The sequence below is a fragment of the Sipha flava genome, unplaced genomic scaffold, assembly GCF_003268045.1.
Source record: "Sipha flava isolate LNK unplaced genomic scaffold, YSA_version1 19112_pilon_pilon, whole genome shotgun sequence".
Taxonomy (NCBI): Eukaryota; Metazoa; Arthropoda; class Insecta; order Hemiptera; family Aphididae; genus Sipha; species Sipha flava.
The window spans coordinates 1-17104 of NW_020272602.1; the positions used below are offsets into that span (position 1 = coordinate 1).

Sequence of the window (17104 nt, forward strand, 5' to 3'; positions counted from 1 at the left end):
GTGACAGTGACTGAGAACGCGGCCAGGACACGAACGTCGACAACGTTATCGCGTGCTGATCGTGCGATTGTCGCGAGGGTCGGAGGATCTAAACGCGGCGGTCGTCGTCGTGTTCGCAATCCCGTCTGCAGCAGTGTGTGCGTGCGTGTGTTGCGTGTGCGCACCGGAGAGGAAAACATTAAAAACAAATGCACAAACCGGACGAACAATAATCGTTCTCATTACTTGTCCGTTATCAATCGTCACGCCGAAACCGCGTTACCGCGCACGTAACAATAACAACAATAACACTGCACTCGCGGAATCGTTTATCATCATCGCACACGCGCGCTACGAACAGTGGCCAACACGGTCGTACCAGCGGCGGCAGTAGTAGTACTATAGTAGTAGTTGTTTTCTCTCTCCTTCTCTTTCTCCCGTGTCGTTACCTGGCCGTCGTCGAGTTATTGGGCAACAACGTTGCCGCGCCGAGGTTAGGTGTACCGCGCTACAAATCCCGCCGCCGTCTTCACGCGAGTCTTCCGCTCGCCGTATCCGAATCGTGTCGTCCGGCGCGAAACGAGCTAGGGGCGAAGTTTCGACTTTTTTCCTTCTTATTTTTTTTTTTTTTTTATCTCGGCACAACAGACCGAAAACAAAACAAACCGGAAGATTGGGAAAGCGCGCGCGCACACGCACACGGTCGCCGTACATTACTCGCGTACGTTGTCGCGCGCACGCACACGCACAAGGGTACGCGAGCGCGCGCGCGTGCGTACACAGTCTCCGCCAGTCGCTCGCTCGCCGCTCGCGCGAAACAACACGAAGAAGACGTCAACAACGGTCAACGGTGTTCATTGATGGGAAGTGGTGGTCATCATCCCGGGCGTCCGGTAATCAGCCAAACTGGAACTGATGGAATTAGAAAACATTGTCGCCAACACCGTCTATCTCAAAGCAAGAGAAGGTAAGGAGAAATGTCGAAGGAAAAATTGATAAAAAAAAAAACGATAAAAATGATAAATAGGTAGCACGTAGGTGCCTCTCCCCCTCTCATTCCGCTTCCCTGGTGTCACTTATTTACCTACGATTTTTAATCGATGTCCATCATTATTATGTCGGACGGCCCTTGTATCATCGACAATTGTCGAGCCCGGGGTACCACCGGAGTATAACACGGACGATTTCTCTCTGAACACTGTTGTGGCGATTCTCGCGATCCCTAGGGTCTTTCGTCATCGTCGCCCCCTTCGAAAACCCCCCCCAATTTATTAGTCGCTGCATCCGATTAATTTGACCTAAATTATATGTTTGACATTTATGCATAATATGTAAATCTACCAGAAAACGATCGATGATGTCGTTTAACCGATTTATTAGTACTTAGCCTTCGACACAAACATCCACTAACCATATGATAATTTTATACAAGCCCTTTCACAGACACATTTGCCCACTGCCTAACCTCTTAATTTAAACAAGATTACTGACAACATCATTTTCATAGTTTGAATTTATTTAAAAAATATCTTGTACGACCCAAATTCACAAAACAATTTATGTTAATCATCAGTTCATTATGATAATGTTAAAATTATTCTCCATGTAATTCTTACAGGGCAAATAATATTGGTACAACTTTTAATTCAACTATATCTCATATTTTTCTTGTATAATAAATATATTTTTTTTTGTTTTTCAATACTCATGTAGTTTCTAAATAGACTATCCATTATGAATTATTTTTTAATAGGAATAGGATGTATTATAAGATTACTATATAACTACTTAACAGTTATATTATATTTACAGTCTATAGGTTCTGCTTTTTTAATATTATTATCATATGTGATTTCGGGGCATAATTATAAATTGTATTATTTTACTTCTGTTCTCCATTATAAGAATATTTATTCTTTAATTGAAAAAAAGTGATGAGAGAATCATTCAATATAATTTTTCGGGCCAAGGCAATTTTTATAATAATGATTACTTAGGTGATAAAGTGAATAATTTGAATAAAGTGAATATTTTGATTGTATTAATCATACATTTATTAATTTTTAAAATTAAATTAGTTTATAATATAAATAATTTTGAAAGAACTAATATTTTTTTCTAATTTTATTGAACTCTTTACCAAACACTTTGTCTAGATAGTTTTGAAGAAGTTTATTATTTTCTTATAGTTTTCCTTATAGGTATTCAATTAATGAGCAACTCTATTGATAACCATAATAAAAAAAAAAATTGTTTTCAAATCATTTTATTGCAAAAAATATTACAAGAAATTGTTTGTTTTTAATTTAATATTAAGTTATTTAATCTTAACTTATATCTGATATTAATTTAATTTTTAAAAGTATTGCAGTTTAAATGGTTTTTTTATTTAATTTTTAAGCTATTTTTAATACTCCTAGAAGGTTGTATGTGTGCATGTAAACCCTATTTAATTTTATTTGTTATACAGTTTTGTTTAATTTGAGGCATATCTATTGAATCTATTTATTTATGCATGCTAATAATGTTTAGTTTGTTAGGAATTAAAATCATATGTATATAACTAGAATAATCATATATTAATTAGTTTGACGTTTATAATTTCTCTGGATATTTGTGGAAAGGTATTTAAATATTGGATTTCTTATCTTAAATAATTTTTTCATTTTACTCATATTAATTTCTTGTTATTCTATTTGAATCAGAGTATAAATAATGACTAATGTTTTTAAACTGAGAATAAAAAAAATGCACCATGTAGTTATAAAACACTATTTTTTAAATTTTTTGTGGAGTTATAGTAGAATTATAGAGTATTTTTATAGTTGACATCAAAATATATTGTGATATATTTAATATTAGTACTTTCTTTATAGTACATAATAGTTCTTTATCAAGTATAAAATTATTGCTGTGATTGTTACTAAATTATTATTTACCTATTTATAGACAGTTTTTTTTTTCAGCTTTAATGTTAGATTACTAATTCTAAACTAAGGATTATTAACATTTGTAAAATATTTGTTTCAATATTTCAAGTTGTATAACTATTACAAGTATTTGGATTTTTTTTCTTTGCAATTTAAATAATTTCTATCAAAACCATTTCTAGATGTTGATGCTTATAATATTATATTTTATCTTAAATTTGGTGTTTTTTTCATTTTTTTTTTCATAATTGATTAAATATTTTTCCTCGTAGTAATACATATATAGTCTTTTTAAAATATTTTTAAATCATATAACTATCTTTAAAATGATATGATACTATGAAATTATAATGTTCTGTTGTATAATACAAACATTATATAGAATTTTTATTAATTTTAACTTAAAAATATAGGTAGCTATAATTTTTTCACATAATAACATAATGTATCTAGGTTCAACAATTTTTTAATTACTATTTTTATTTAATATTACGTTTAGCTTTTACTTTGACACCATGAAAAAGTCATATAAAATAATTAAAACAATGTTTATGACATAGTTATACTAACAGAAATAAAAAATGATATTGTTTATAAATTGAACTCAAATTAGTTTTTAAAATATAACATAAATTATACTACTTCCTTTAAGTTTTTAATTCTCTGACTATTTTCTTTAGAACTGTTGATGAATTTGAGATACTGTTGTGTATGTAAGATAACTAAAAATTTCAAAAAAAAAAGCAATTAATAAAAATGCACAGTGACTAATGTCATCAACAACCACCAAGTGTAAAAAAATATATTCATTGTTCATTAGTTAAACAGTAGTTACAGCACGTGTAAATTGAATCATTTTTTTTTTTTAATTGGTGTATTATAAATTTTGTTTATTTTTCAAAAACTCAGATGTTGGTTATAATGATGAATTGTACCTATCTTTTGAAAGTTTTTAATTTTTTAATTTTAATAAATTTTAAAAAATAATATTAAATTATTTATGAATACATTGTTTAAGGCACTTCAATATTAATTTTTAGTTTCCAATACTCAAATAATTAACGTCCAATCATAGTTTGTTTTGTGTTTGGTACTTTTTTTAAATTGATTATTACATTTGGGTTAGTAATTCTTATAAAATTTAATTTTATGAATAGGTTATATTATTTCTATTATTTAAGATAGAAGAATTATGAGTCAACCTAATCTAGTGTCAATATAATACTTTTTAAAACTATTTAAAACAATAATGAACGTAAAACCACATGTAATATACATAATAATAGGAAGTAGGTATCTTTGGTATTATTTCTTTATTCCTATTAATTATATTTTAATTTCATTCATTATCTTTATCTTGGTTATTATTTGTAAGTTTCAAAGGTTATAAATTATGAAACAAAAAACAAATTGACTTTTTATTATGCTGTAATATTTGTTTATTATGTTGTAAATTAAATAATTAATATAATTATATTTATATATGTATGTCGGGATGTATGTATTAATGTTTAGCGTTTCTCATATTGAACAATCTTAAACAAATAAAATAAAATAATTTAAATTATATGATACAATATTGGTTGTATCCTAATTTTACCTTATATATATATATATATATATATTTAGTAATTATTAAAAAATAATTGGTACATAATAAAACTAATTATTACATACTTAACCTCCTTAGCAGTACTTTAAATTTAACATTAATACAATATTGCCTGTAATTATTATTATTAATTATATATTATAGGTGGAACAGATAGCAATAAAGGAAAAAGTAAAAAATGGAAAAAAATACTACAATTTCCACATATATCTCAGTGTGTTGATTTGAATCCATTAATAGGTATATTTTATAATCAAATAATTACTATATAATTTCATTTCATTTTATTTGAAGTTGTAACATATTATATTTCGTTTTTTAGATATGAGATACAGCTATATTATAGATCAACAACCAATTGGCCGGTTACTATTTCTTCAATTTTGTGAAGAAGAAAGACAGGAATTTCATCGCTATAACGTATTTTTAAATTCTATTGTGAGTTTTAATTGAAATGAAATTAATTTTTATACTGATATTATATTTAATGTTTTAACAGGAAAAATATGAAATAGAATCTGATGAAAATAGATTAGAATTAGCAAAAATACTGTACGATAGATTTATTAGAAGAGAAGTAAGCATTTATATATTTTTTTTAATTTTAGCTTGTCACCTGATAAATTATTATTAATTGTTTATAATATTAGGCTGTTGAAGCAGTGGATGTACTAAATGAAGACATGATAGTTAGGTGTCGGCACCAGTTAGACTCTGCTAATAGAGAGTTATTTACTGATTGCTCAACTGCCGTGAAATCATACTTAGCTGGTCATCCGTTTAGTTTGTTTGAATCTTCTATGTATTTCCATAGATTCTTACAGTGGAAATGGTTGGAAAGGTATGTTTGATTTTAAAATGGATTTGGATAACGTTAAATTAACTCTGAATTAAAATTGATAGTTAAATATTTTTGTTTCAGGCAACCTGTGACATACAAAACATTCCGCATGTATAGAGTGCTTGGTAAGGGTGGTTTTGGAGAAGTTTGTGCATGTCAAGTGAGAGCAACTGGTAAAATGTATGCATGTAAGAAATTGGAAAAAAAACGTATTAAAAAGAGGAAAGGCGAAGCAATGGTTTTAATTGAAAAACAAATTTTACAAAAAATTAATTCTAAATTTGTGGTAAGTTGTTAGTAATTTATTTTAATTTTTAAAAAATTTATATGCATTTTAAATTAAAGAAAAAGTGAATTTTAATTAATTTATTTAAATGTTGGTTCTAGGTTAGTTTAGCATATGCGTATGAGACAAAAGATGCATTGTGCTTAGTATTAACTATTATGAATGGTGGAGATCTAAAATTTCATATTTATAATATGGGCTCTGAACCTGGTTTTGATATTCCAAGAGCTCGATTTTATGCTGCTGAGGTATTTTAACAATTTTTGTTTATTAATATGTACTATACCAATGAAGTTAACGTTTTAATGTTCATTAGTAATCATTAATCAATAATAAATAAAGTTAAGTGTTATAATTATAGTTTTATTATTTTTAATTTAATTTTGAGATATTTGAATTATTAAATTTGTTTAACCTTATATGGTAGGTTTTAAAAATGAATTTAGTTTAATTTATTTGTTATTTTATACACTTATATCTTAATAAATTAATAATTGTTTTAATTAGGTATTATGTGGATTAGAGCATTTGCATGTTCAAGGCATAGTATATAGGGATTGCAAACCTGAAAATATACTTTTAGATGATGCAGGCCATGTTCGCATATCTGATCTTGGATTAGCAATGGAGATACCTGAAGGTGAATCAGTCAAAGGAAGAGTTGGTACTGTTGGTTATATGGGTAAATACAAATTCAGTTTTCAATTTAATTTCATAATAAACAACTTTTTTTCCTTCCTTAAATTTAGAATTAATAAATTGGTAATCTCAATTATTAACAAAATTATATTTATTTTATAGCGCCAGAAGTAATTGATAATGAAAAGTATTCATATAGCACAGATTGGTTTAGCTTTGGATGTTTAGTATTCGAGATGATTGAAGGTCAAGCTCCATTTAGAGCTCGAAAGGAAAAAGTAAGAATAAAAGTTTACTGATACTTTGATTATTTACTTAACTTAATTACTTAATCTCAAATATTTGCTAGAAAATTATTTTTACATATTTTATTATTTAACTTGAATTTATTTACTTATTAGAATATATTACATTCATTTTATGGGTATAGTAAAAATTGAGCTTTAGTTGAGAAAGTATATCAAATATTGGACTAACCTTTCATGGTGTACGCATTGAATCAGTTTATATATTTAATCAGTTATGGACATACATTCATCATCATTATTTATTTGTTTCAAAATAATATATATTGGGAGCATTCATGTATAATGTCATGACTACCTCCCACCCCTTGAATTAGTATATTCTTATTAATAAAATAATGTCTTAAAATACCAAAATAAAGATAATAAGAATAATTATTATTATAATATGGCATAATATGTTTTATTGCTGTATGCTGTCAGTAATTCATCGACTTTTGATTTTTTACGCTTTTATTTGAATTTTGATAGATATAATGCTGGCATCAGATTTGAGATTTAGTTTCCTTCCCCTCTATGTTAGGTACAGTCAGACTCCTTGAACCCCTTCCCTCTGGTTTACTTATGTTATATCTAAATTGTGTCATATATACTAATATTAAACTATCTTAATCTAGTAAGATTTAATATTTAAATGTTAATTGATTTAAAAAAATTAAATTTTTTTCAACATGTTTTGTTTTAAAAAAAAATTTTACTAGTATTTGATAATATTTATATTATGTTTGTTTTACTTAATTGTCCTATAACTGTTTAGTCTAATAATATCATCTAAGTTCTCAATATTTATTTATATTAATTAACAATATTTTTATATTTAGTATTAGAATTCTTCATTTATTATGTAATTAATAAAATAATGAAAATAAAATAAAAATTAGTAAATAATTAATACTTGAAAATTATTATAGAAATTAATAGTTTATACATAGAAATAAATAAATTCTTAGTCTCAAGTATTATTATATTTGTTATGTGTAACTAGTTTCAAACTAAAATTTTATCATCAGTTATGTTTAAAGTTAATAAAATCGTGACTCTGATTAACTTTGTATATATTTATGTGTTATAATGTAATTGTTTGTATTTTTTTATAGGTTAAACGTGAAGTAGTTGATCGAAGAGTAAAATTTGAAGATGAAAAATATTCACATAAATTTACTGAAGAAGCAAAATCTCTGTGTAAACAAGTATGGCCATCAACAATAAATATTAAATCTTGTAAAATCTGATCAATTAAATTATTATTAAGTGTTAAAAACCATAAATAATAAATTAACTTTTATAAATATTTTCTTATAAAGTTATCTTTATATTTCTTATAATATGAAAAAAATACCAAAATTGTTTAAATATTGTAAAAAGGTATAAAAAATTATTCTATTCTTAAGTGTTTTTATGTTATTGTTACAATTTGTAACATATTATTTCTATACTATCATGTTTAAACTAGTAATTTATTAAACTGATTTTCAAATAGGTAAATAAAAGTAGTTACTAATAAGAAATTTAAAGTTTCAAATAATAAAGGAGGTTTTGTTATTGAAATATAATTATTATATTTTATTAAAACTATTTTAATATTTGTAACTTTTGAAAGATTTAAATATTTCAATTATCTTAATTCACTATATTCAGTTATACAAATTTATAATAATGATATTCTTTATAATGGGACTATAAATATTTTGTACAATAATACATTTTTATAAATAACCTGTTATTTGTTGATTTAATTAAAAATTAGATTTTGATTTTATTATACAAATGTTAAAATTATATAGTATTTTAAATTTGGTATTATTATTTTCAATATATTTTTTTTAGCTTTTGATGAAGTCTTGTAAAACTAGACTAGGCTGTCATTGTGGTCGTTATGGTGCAAGGGAAGTGAAACAGCAAGATTTTTTTAAAACCATAAATTGGAAGAGACTTGAAGCTGGTGTCGAGGACCCTCCATTCAAACCAGATGTATGTTTTATTACTTTTAATTTGTAAATATTTTAAGTAGTTTTAAAGTATTTTAAGAGTATATTTTCTTTTACAGCCTCATGCTGTATACGCCAAAGATGTATTGGATATTGAACAATTTTCCACTGTTAAAGGAGTGAATTTAGATGCTACCGATGATACATTTTATACAAAATTCAACACAGGTTCAGTTTCCATACCATGGCAATATGAAGTATGTACTAAGATATAGTGTGTCTATTTCTAGTATTTTTATTAAAATGTATAATATAGTAAAATAGTATTAGGTTTTTTAAGGTCATACAGTTATAAGATCATATTATCTATATTATGTTTGGTAAAAATAATTTATATATGAATATAAAGATATTTATTTTGTTTTATTATTATAGTATAATCAAAGTAATAACTTTAATCATTGATTATTTTAATTTTATTTTGATTAATGTTATTAAATGTTTATTCATCTTGATCACCCGGTTTTATTTTTACTATTTCATTTATAGTAAAACTTCTATAATTATGAATAAAATAGATATTCAACAAACTATAAATTAAATGTTGATTATTCAAATCATGTTCTAATTAAGATTGTCATGTATAAACTAGTATTTAATATAATCATGTTATACAAGGTTTGTTTGATTTGCATATTATTTATGAATTACTGATTATATCATTGATGGCATCTTATAATGAATATATAGATTTAACTATTTGTATAATACGTCTTCTAATGCTTAAAATGATTTATATAATATTTTAGATGATTGAAACCGGTTGTTATAAAGAACTTAATGTATTTGGGCCTAATAAGTCAAGATCACCTGATTTAATTTTAGATCTAACGCCTGAACCTGAAAAGACTGGTTGTTTTCCATTTAGTAGAAGAGTAAGTTAATATTTATATATTTATTTAAGAAGTTGAAGATTTGTCAGTTTAAATTTTCTATGTACCCATGTAAACTTTTTAAAATTTCTTATAATTTAAGTTCATATTTTGTGAGTTTAAAGTATATCTCAGTTTTAACGTTTTTAAATACTATATGTATAAAATTTTACATTTTCTCTTAAATATTTTGTTTCAGAAAACGCAATCAGCTAGATCAAAGCCAGTTCCTATTATGGATTCTTGTTTTCTTAATAAGCAAAATAAAATTACCGACGAAATTCAAAGTTGATGGAGTACATTTACATAGTTAAAGTGATTTTATGCATTATTGTTGATTGCGAAATCCTCTAGTTTTTTCCTCGCCTTAATGTATAAATTTCAAAGTTTAACTAAAATTTCTAAATAACAGTTAATTTGATTTTCTTATACAAACTATAAGTATCAAATAATTAGTTGACAAATTATAAAAAAAAAAAAAAAAAAAAAAAAACAATGATCATGAGCATTTGCAATAATTACCTTTTTATAATATAATTAATTTTATTACATTTCATTTTCATTGTTTTTTTTTTTTTTTTTTTTAATTGTTTCTAATTTTTGACTGCTATTGCAGTACCACTAAACATTTTCCTATACAAAATCTTTCTACTGAACTCTATTCAGTGTTTTTCTTATACAACTAATTTGTCATTTTATATGTTGTGTGATTATAGAAAGTTGTAATTTTGTTATGTTTACTGACTAGTTAAGATGATAAAATATATTATGTTTTAAAAAGGTCTATGAAATAATTTCTTTGGCTGTTGATAAAGTGATATTGTTAAATGATTTTTATTTTTAAGTTATAATGATTTAAAACATTTTTTAATCAGACTAAAACACATGCATAAAGGCTGTAGTAATGTGGCCAATCAAATTTTAACCTACTTAAACGCTACAAATGTTGTTTTCTTTGTCTTCCCATTTTATTTTTAATTTTATTATTATTAGTAACTAATTTTTAAACTAAAATGATTTTACTATTAACAATCTATATACAAAGTACAAATTGAAAAAAAACATTTTCTAGCTACCATGTACAAAGACAAAGTTTACTTAACATTTGGGTTTTCTTTGAATGGTCAAATTATTGTATTTAAATATTATCAATCTTAATAAACCTAATGTACACAAATTGATTATTCTGTATAGTTACTTTTTTTAGTCTTCCAGGAGAAATTGATACAAATTTATTATAAGTTTAAAAATTATAGCAATTAAACCCTTTTAATTATAACAAGTTTAAGGTTAAGGCGCGTGTAGAAATAAAAACAACTGCAATAAGTATAAAAAACTAATATACCTCTGACAAGGCAGCTGATTAAGTTAATGTTTTGCTGAATCTTGCCTCTTTATACATATGTATTTATATATATTTATATAAATATATATTTATACGGAAACAATAAAACTTGCCCAAATATATAGGTAATAATGATTACTTAACCTGTTAACTTAAGTTAATGTTGTTAATTTGTTTAATACTTAAATAATAGATGTCTAAGTATCATATTATAAACGTAAATAGTGCAGAAATTTATATACTTATTTATGTCATACACACACACACACATACATATTATTATGTGTACGTGTATGTGTGTGTGTGTGTTTGTGTGTTATATATTCTATTAAGGCAGTCCTATTAATAGATTGTATTAATGTTCTGTTCTTTGTGCAAATTATCAATTATTTAATATTAAATTATCTATACGTAGATACACACAATATAAATACATGTGTATGTATTTTCTAATACATTTTGAATGACTGAAGTAGTAACTGCTTGTATAGGGTTTATATAACATTTTATACAATTTATTTTCTATATTAATGAAAAAAAGATTTATAAAAACAAAAGGTCCTAGTCCTCATAACAATTACCATATAATTTTTTTTTTCATGATTATAAATTATAAAGCTGTGATTGAAAACTTCACAATAAACTGTATTAGTTGATTATTATTTATTAATTTTATTTATTTGTTGTCTACTCGTATACATAATTTTAATTGTATGATATACTATAATATTGTAACAAAATAGAACATTATTTGTTTTTGTTAAATCATTTTCGATTTAAATTTTAGATCTTTATAAAATTCAACCATATATTCGCTTAAAATTTGTAATTTTTTTTCAATATAGACGTGTATAAAAGAATAATTTTGAGTTATTTTATGTTATTGTTTTTATTTTCTATCAACGATTATCCGACATGGATAACAATTTAAATAGGACATAACAATCAACATATAAATTTTAATATGTTCTGATTTATAATGCTTTGCGGACACAAGACGATTGTCATGCAAAGCTATTTCGTCACGATTTCCTGGCAAAGTGAATCCACTAACAACGTGACTGTTACGCTAGCAACGGACGACACGTGCTACCGGTAGTTCTGATTGTTGGGGCAGTAGTGACAATTACGGAAAAGCTAGCAGTGGTGTAATTTCATTTTTTTCTAGAGTAGGATTTTTGATGATTTGCTGAGTTTGGAATACCTTGCGTTGTAAATGTTTGCACTTATCTTTTAAGAAATCCAATTCAAAAGCAGTACATTTGAAATAAACTTTAAAATTGACTGAAAATCAAGAGTACGTTAATATATTACATTAGTTACAGATATATTATAAAGCGGGCTTACAGTAATCAAACTCTAATTTTACCATTAATTTCGTTTATTTTTGATGATAATTCATCAATTACAGTATTCTGGATGTCGACTTTCCGCAATAAAAGCTGTGTCATGGTTTCGTAATAATTCAACGATATTGTATCGGGTTTTCTCACTTGCGATTCGTTTTCAATAATCATATACTTATCGTCTAATATACATCGTTAACAAGCCTAGATAAATTATTATTTGCTCTAGAAAGTACTTTCGAACACCATAAGACAGTATAGTCGCTTTGCGTTAGTAATAATAATATTGATTCGAATTGAACGAATATTATATTATGATAATTGCAAAGAAAGACACTGAGATGTGAAAATCGAAACGAAGTTATAATTGAAAAATAAAAATTTTATAATGTTTTCTAAATAAATAAATATTATTTTCTGATAATTTTTAGTACATTGCATTTGATTTTAACCTACTTTTATTTTTTTGAGAATTAGAAGATAACTGAGACAGTTAATATTAACAAGGAGACCGTAAGACAAATTTCGCATGATCAATTGATCATGAAAAATGTCTTCATAAAAACCTCTCTCAAGAATAAAAAGACGATAGGTGACAAATACGCACTGACATTCTCAAACGGATGGGAAGTTATTAAAAAGGGCGAATAACATGCGATGCGATTTGGATTTTCCAATATAATCCCGAATCTAAGGTAGCCCAAGCGTTGTCAAACTTCCCCATCGCCATAAATCAAAAATGCTTAAACGAGTAAGTCAAAATTAAAGGCCATGTTGAACGTATTTTTTGATGTTTTTATTAGTAATGTAACTATGATTCAATGGGTACCACAAGGATAAACTAAATATCAATCCCCAAGACGCGGGCAATCTGTTAGATACAGGGGTCTTTAACCTATCGTAGACAATGGAAGGAATTCGTTGTGAAAACATACAAAAATACACTCTTTGTTACGATAACATTTATGAGTAAATTTATATTTACAAACTATTATTGTTATATATATACAATAGAACCCGTGTAAGACGTTTTCATTCTTAGGGACCAGTTAAAAATAGCATTTTAAACGGAAATTTTATTATGTAAAAAAAAACAATTTTAATTGTGACATAATAAATAATAAATATAACGCAGTATATCTGTGTGAATTTATAAATTTATATTACATAGAATTTTAAATTTGCAAGGATAAAAGTGCTTGATACGTCTTTATGAATAGAATATGCGTCCTTAAAGAAAATGAAAATTCGAAACCGACCATTTAAGATATAATACCATATAATTATACCGTAGCAAGGATCGGATTTGACCATCGAGCCGTACCGTGCCTGTCGTGTCCTTTGTCGTCTTTGTACTCTCACACGGTACGTATCATTGCGCGACCGAGCCTTTCGCTGACGCGTGAGTGACCGCTGGAGACCATAATATCGTTTTGTTCCTCTGCGTTGTGCGATCCGTTGTTTTGCACCGTCGTGTGTGCGTTGCCGCCAGTCGGCCGTTTCCTTTCGCCGTTGTGCGTGTTTGCCGCCGGTCGGTGGTAGTCGCCGTTGTCCTTGTTTGCCGCTAGTCGGCCCTTCGACGTCGTGCGTGTTTGCCGCTGGTCGGCCCTTCGCCGTCGTGCGTATTTACCGCTGGTCGGCCTTTCGCTGTCGTGCGAGTTTTTGTCGTCGTCGGTTGGAGCGTTTGTGTTCGTCACGTGCGGATTGTGGTCGGCCCAGTGTAACGGAAATTGCGTGCCCCCAATCCATGCTGTGCAGTTGGCTGTCGTGCGATTGGTGATATTTACCGTGTTATCAACCTCTGTGTGATTAAATCACAACATAGTATGTTTTTATTTTGTAAAATTTTATTAATTTGCACTTTGTATATTTATGATAGTCGAGGGCGTCCCGTTTTTCTGTACTGTTTGATACTTTTATTATCATTATTATCATTCTTATTACTATTATTAAAGTGTTGTATGCCCAACACCGGCCATTCACTAATTGTACTGTCATTATTATTATTATTGGTCACCTACACATGTATAAATATATATATTTCAGTTAGTGTTTCTTTAAAGTGTCTCTGGGTAATTGAAGGGCATACGCTTACCATTTGAGGTCAACCGCCTTCATGTAGGAACCTGATGGTACATGTGTTTTAATCGGTATCTACACTTTGCCATCACGTTTTTATTTTTATTGCTTGCGAACCAAAACAAGGCGTCATCGGCTACTTCGTCGGTTCCGTTTCGCGGCGCATTTAATTATTTTACGAGACCCATCAAAAATATTGTAAATAATACCTTACCATTTAAGATATAATAACATATAATTATACCGTAATAAGGATCGGATTAAGGTTACATTTCAATAAGATACATTTTATAATACACATTTTTGTAAAACAATGAAAGTGTTTTTGACGCAAAATACGTGGTTTTATTATACAATATATTAATTAAACAAAAATATAAATACATATATACAATAAATAATTGTCGTCTTAATTTAGGCCAACGGGCCTCATTAATGTGCTGTCACAACCAACCGGCAAAGTCTTGGGCATTTCACATAATCGTAGTTGACGTACAAAGCAGTGATGCAATGAAAGTCATTGCTGCATGTCTTAAAAACGGTATCTGTAACAAAAACGTTTATATCAAGAACTACAAATGGCACGTAGAATACATTTATAAATTAAAATTATATTGTTATAGGTAAGATTGTATCTAAGGGTCGGATGGAGAAGCAGGAGTTTTATTCTTAGGTTAAGGAGATATTTTAACGGATTTTTTTTCTGGTGCAATTCCAATACTCAGCAGAAACGAAACTTACGTGTGTACTAATATTTCGGTATGTATTATCGAGACGTCATTTGGTTTGAACCGTTATAACGGCCGATCCGATTGGAAAAAATGACAGTTGGTGGCTATGAAATGATCGACGGTTTTGTACGGGTGACCGATGAAAAAACCGTCTATGATTTGGTTTATCGTGCTTTCAGCTGGAAAATCAAAAAACAGCAATTTATAACAAAATTTTGTAATACATAAGTGTTCATTGTATGTTTATAAAAAATTATTGAGATAGAATTAAAATTTTTTTAACAGTGTAACTACGACGATGATTATCAATGTTTTTAAACATACTGAAAAACATCAAATCGCTTTTGGCGCGTAACAATAAAATAATAAAGTATCGTACTCGGATCGCTGGCGCTTTCCATCATGGTCCTCGATATGAGTCGGACGAGAATCTCAAATTCGGAGGATTTGATGATTGGCCCGTACTCAAAATATGGTCTCATACGGTCTGAGACCAACAGCTTGATCCTTTCGTAGGAAATCACCCGTTCCTCTTCTAGGGACAGGAATATTGATTGATACTCGGGATTAAAGCAGTTATCAAACACTTGATTTAGCTCTTTGTCTATCCGGGCTCGCATGGCATGGGGTAGTCTTCTCATGTTCCTTCGGAACTCGTGTGTCGTAGCCACCATAGCGCTGAGATTTTTATCGTTCTTAACGATGTCAATCATCTCGGGTCGCACGGTATTCGGGTCCACAATGTCTTCCGTTGGCATTCCCGGAAACATTGATGTACGGTTGAAATTTTCAATGGCTAATGTCAAAATGGCCTGTTCGTCCTGTTGATCTGCAAGCGTAAATAAAACGTTTATTTTAAGGAAACGTAATAGTGTACGCTCGATTATGTGTTGCCTGTAACAGACGTTTGGTTTTATTTGCAACAAAGCCAAAATCTAATTACCGAAGACTTGTGCCTGCGTCGGGAACTGAAGTAAGTACGCGTCGCCACAGTTCTGCTGTCTTTCATCAATATCGACAACAGCGACCTCCATCGTCGATGCAGTTTCATGATTTCTATTGTCCGATTGCGCTATGATGGTCGTCATCAGCCGGTCGTGGATCGTTGACGTGCCGGTACAGATTTTCACTTCGTCTATCTGTTTACCCATAAGAAAGCATTACGATCGTGAATCATTTGCGTAATATTGTTTTATTTGACGTTTTAACATGAGCATATTTTAGTGGTGGAGGTGAAGGGGCGATCGCCTCCCCCCTTGAATCTATATTTAAGTAATTGATTTCATGTCAAATTTCAAATTTTTTTAATGTAGATCATTTTATAATAAAATCAAATTACGCGTGGCTGTGAATACTGTAATTAGCTTTTTGTCGGGTCCATGCTTATTGAAAAATCAATTAAAATACAAGCGTAACTTTCAAAACACAGACAGGTGTTAAAAAAAAATTATACAAAATCGATTCTAACTGTATCCGACATTAGATTAAAAAAAAAAAAAACACAAATATTAAGGATTCACCTGGCAAAATATTAACAATTTTACTTGTAAATTTTGACCCTGAATTAAAATAAATTTGAGTCACCCCGCTCCCCTAGAAGTAAGTCTAAATATGCCCCTGCGTTTTAGTGTATCCGCGTGGGATAATTTATGGGTACAGCAACAGCCAAAAGTAGTGGGAGGTTTCTTTTCCTTTTTCAAGTGCAACCTAGGTGTGAATTTCGGGAATCACAGAGTAGATATTCACGTACTGTTTTACGCATTGCATCGCAGTATATCTCTGCTACCATGCACTTCCTTATCGCTTCCTTTTCCATCTCGCCCAAACACTTCTCCACGAACATTTCTATTGTTCCGTCTTCAGCCGAGCCGCGGTCGCTCGCAGTGTTTTCTTTTATGTTGACCATTAGCGTTTCACGCAGTTTCGCCAGGTAACCGGCCCTTACCATATCACTGAGGCCATAGTCCATGTTTTCAGGACTCATGTCTGCTGGTGTTGCCGGCAAACCCAAGTCCCATACCGATGCGTATTGTAGTGAATTCATAATGTCTCACGTACGAGTAAACTAGCTATGTACGAATAGCAGTAGTATACTTGAGTAGTCTGGTGCTTTCTGATGTATCAGCCGGAAAGGTTGTGAGAGTCGATCGG

General features: G+C 28.9%; 2 protein-coding genes across 2 annotated transcripts; one reads left to right on the forward strand and one right to left on the reverse strand.

The window, feature by feature from the left end:
• Positions 1-6: 6 nt before the first annotated feature.
• On the forward strand, positions 7-9924 carry LOC112681423 (G protein-coupled receptor kinase 2). The gene is made up of 14 exons (XM_025551679.1): positions 7-946; positions 4666-4761; positions 4844-4959; positions 5021-5098; positions 5172-5362; positions 5444-5648; positions 5750-5896; positions 6156-6330; positions 6450-6565; positions 7690-7782; positions 8420-8563; positions 8640-8777; positions 9330-9455; positions 9652-9924. Exons 1-14 carry the CDS (start codon positions 895-897, stop codon positions 9742-9744), a joined length of 1770 nt encoding a protein of 589 aa, XP_025407464.1. The 5' UTR covers positions 7-894; the 3' UTR covers positions 9745-9924.
• A 4753-nt stretch (positions 9925-14677) lies between these two features.
• On the reverse strand, positions 14678-17013 carry LOC112681422. Its single transcript, XM_025551678.1, has 5 exons — positions 16704-17013; positions 15897-16092; positions 15333-15782; positions 14964-15132; positions 14678-14767 (listed from the first exon to the last, which is right to left on the reverse strand). The coding sequence occupies exons 1-4, from the start codon at positions 16995-16997 to the stop codon at positions 15017-15019; spliced, it is 1056 nt and encodes a 351-aa protein (XP_025407463.1). The 5' UTR covers positions 16998-17013; the 3' UTR covers positions 14678-14767; positions 14964-15016.
• Positions 17014-17104: the final 91 nt, after the last annotated feature.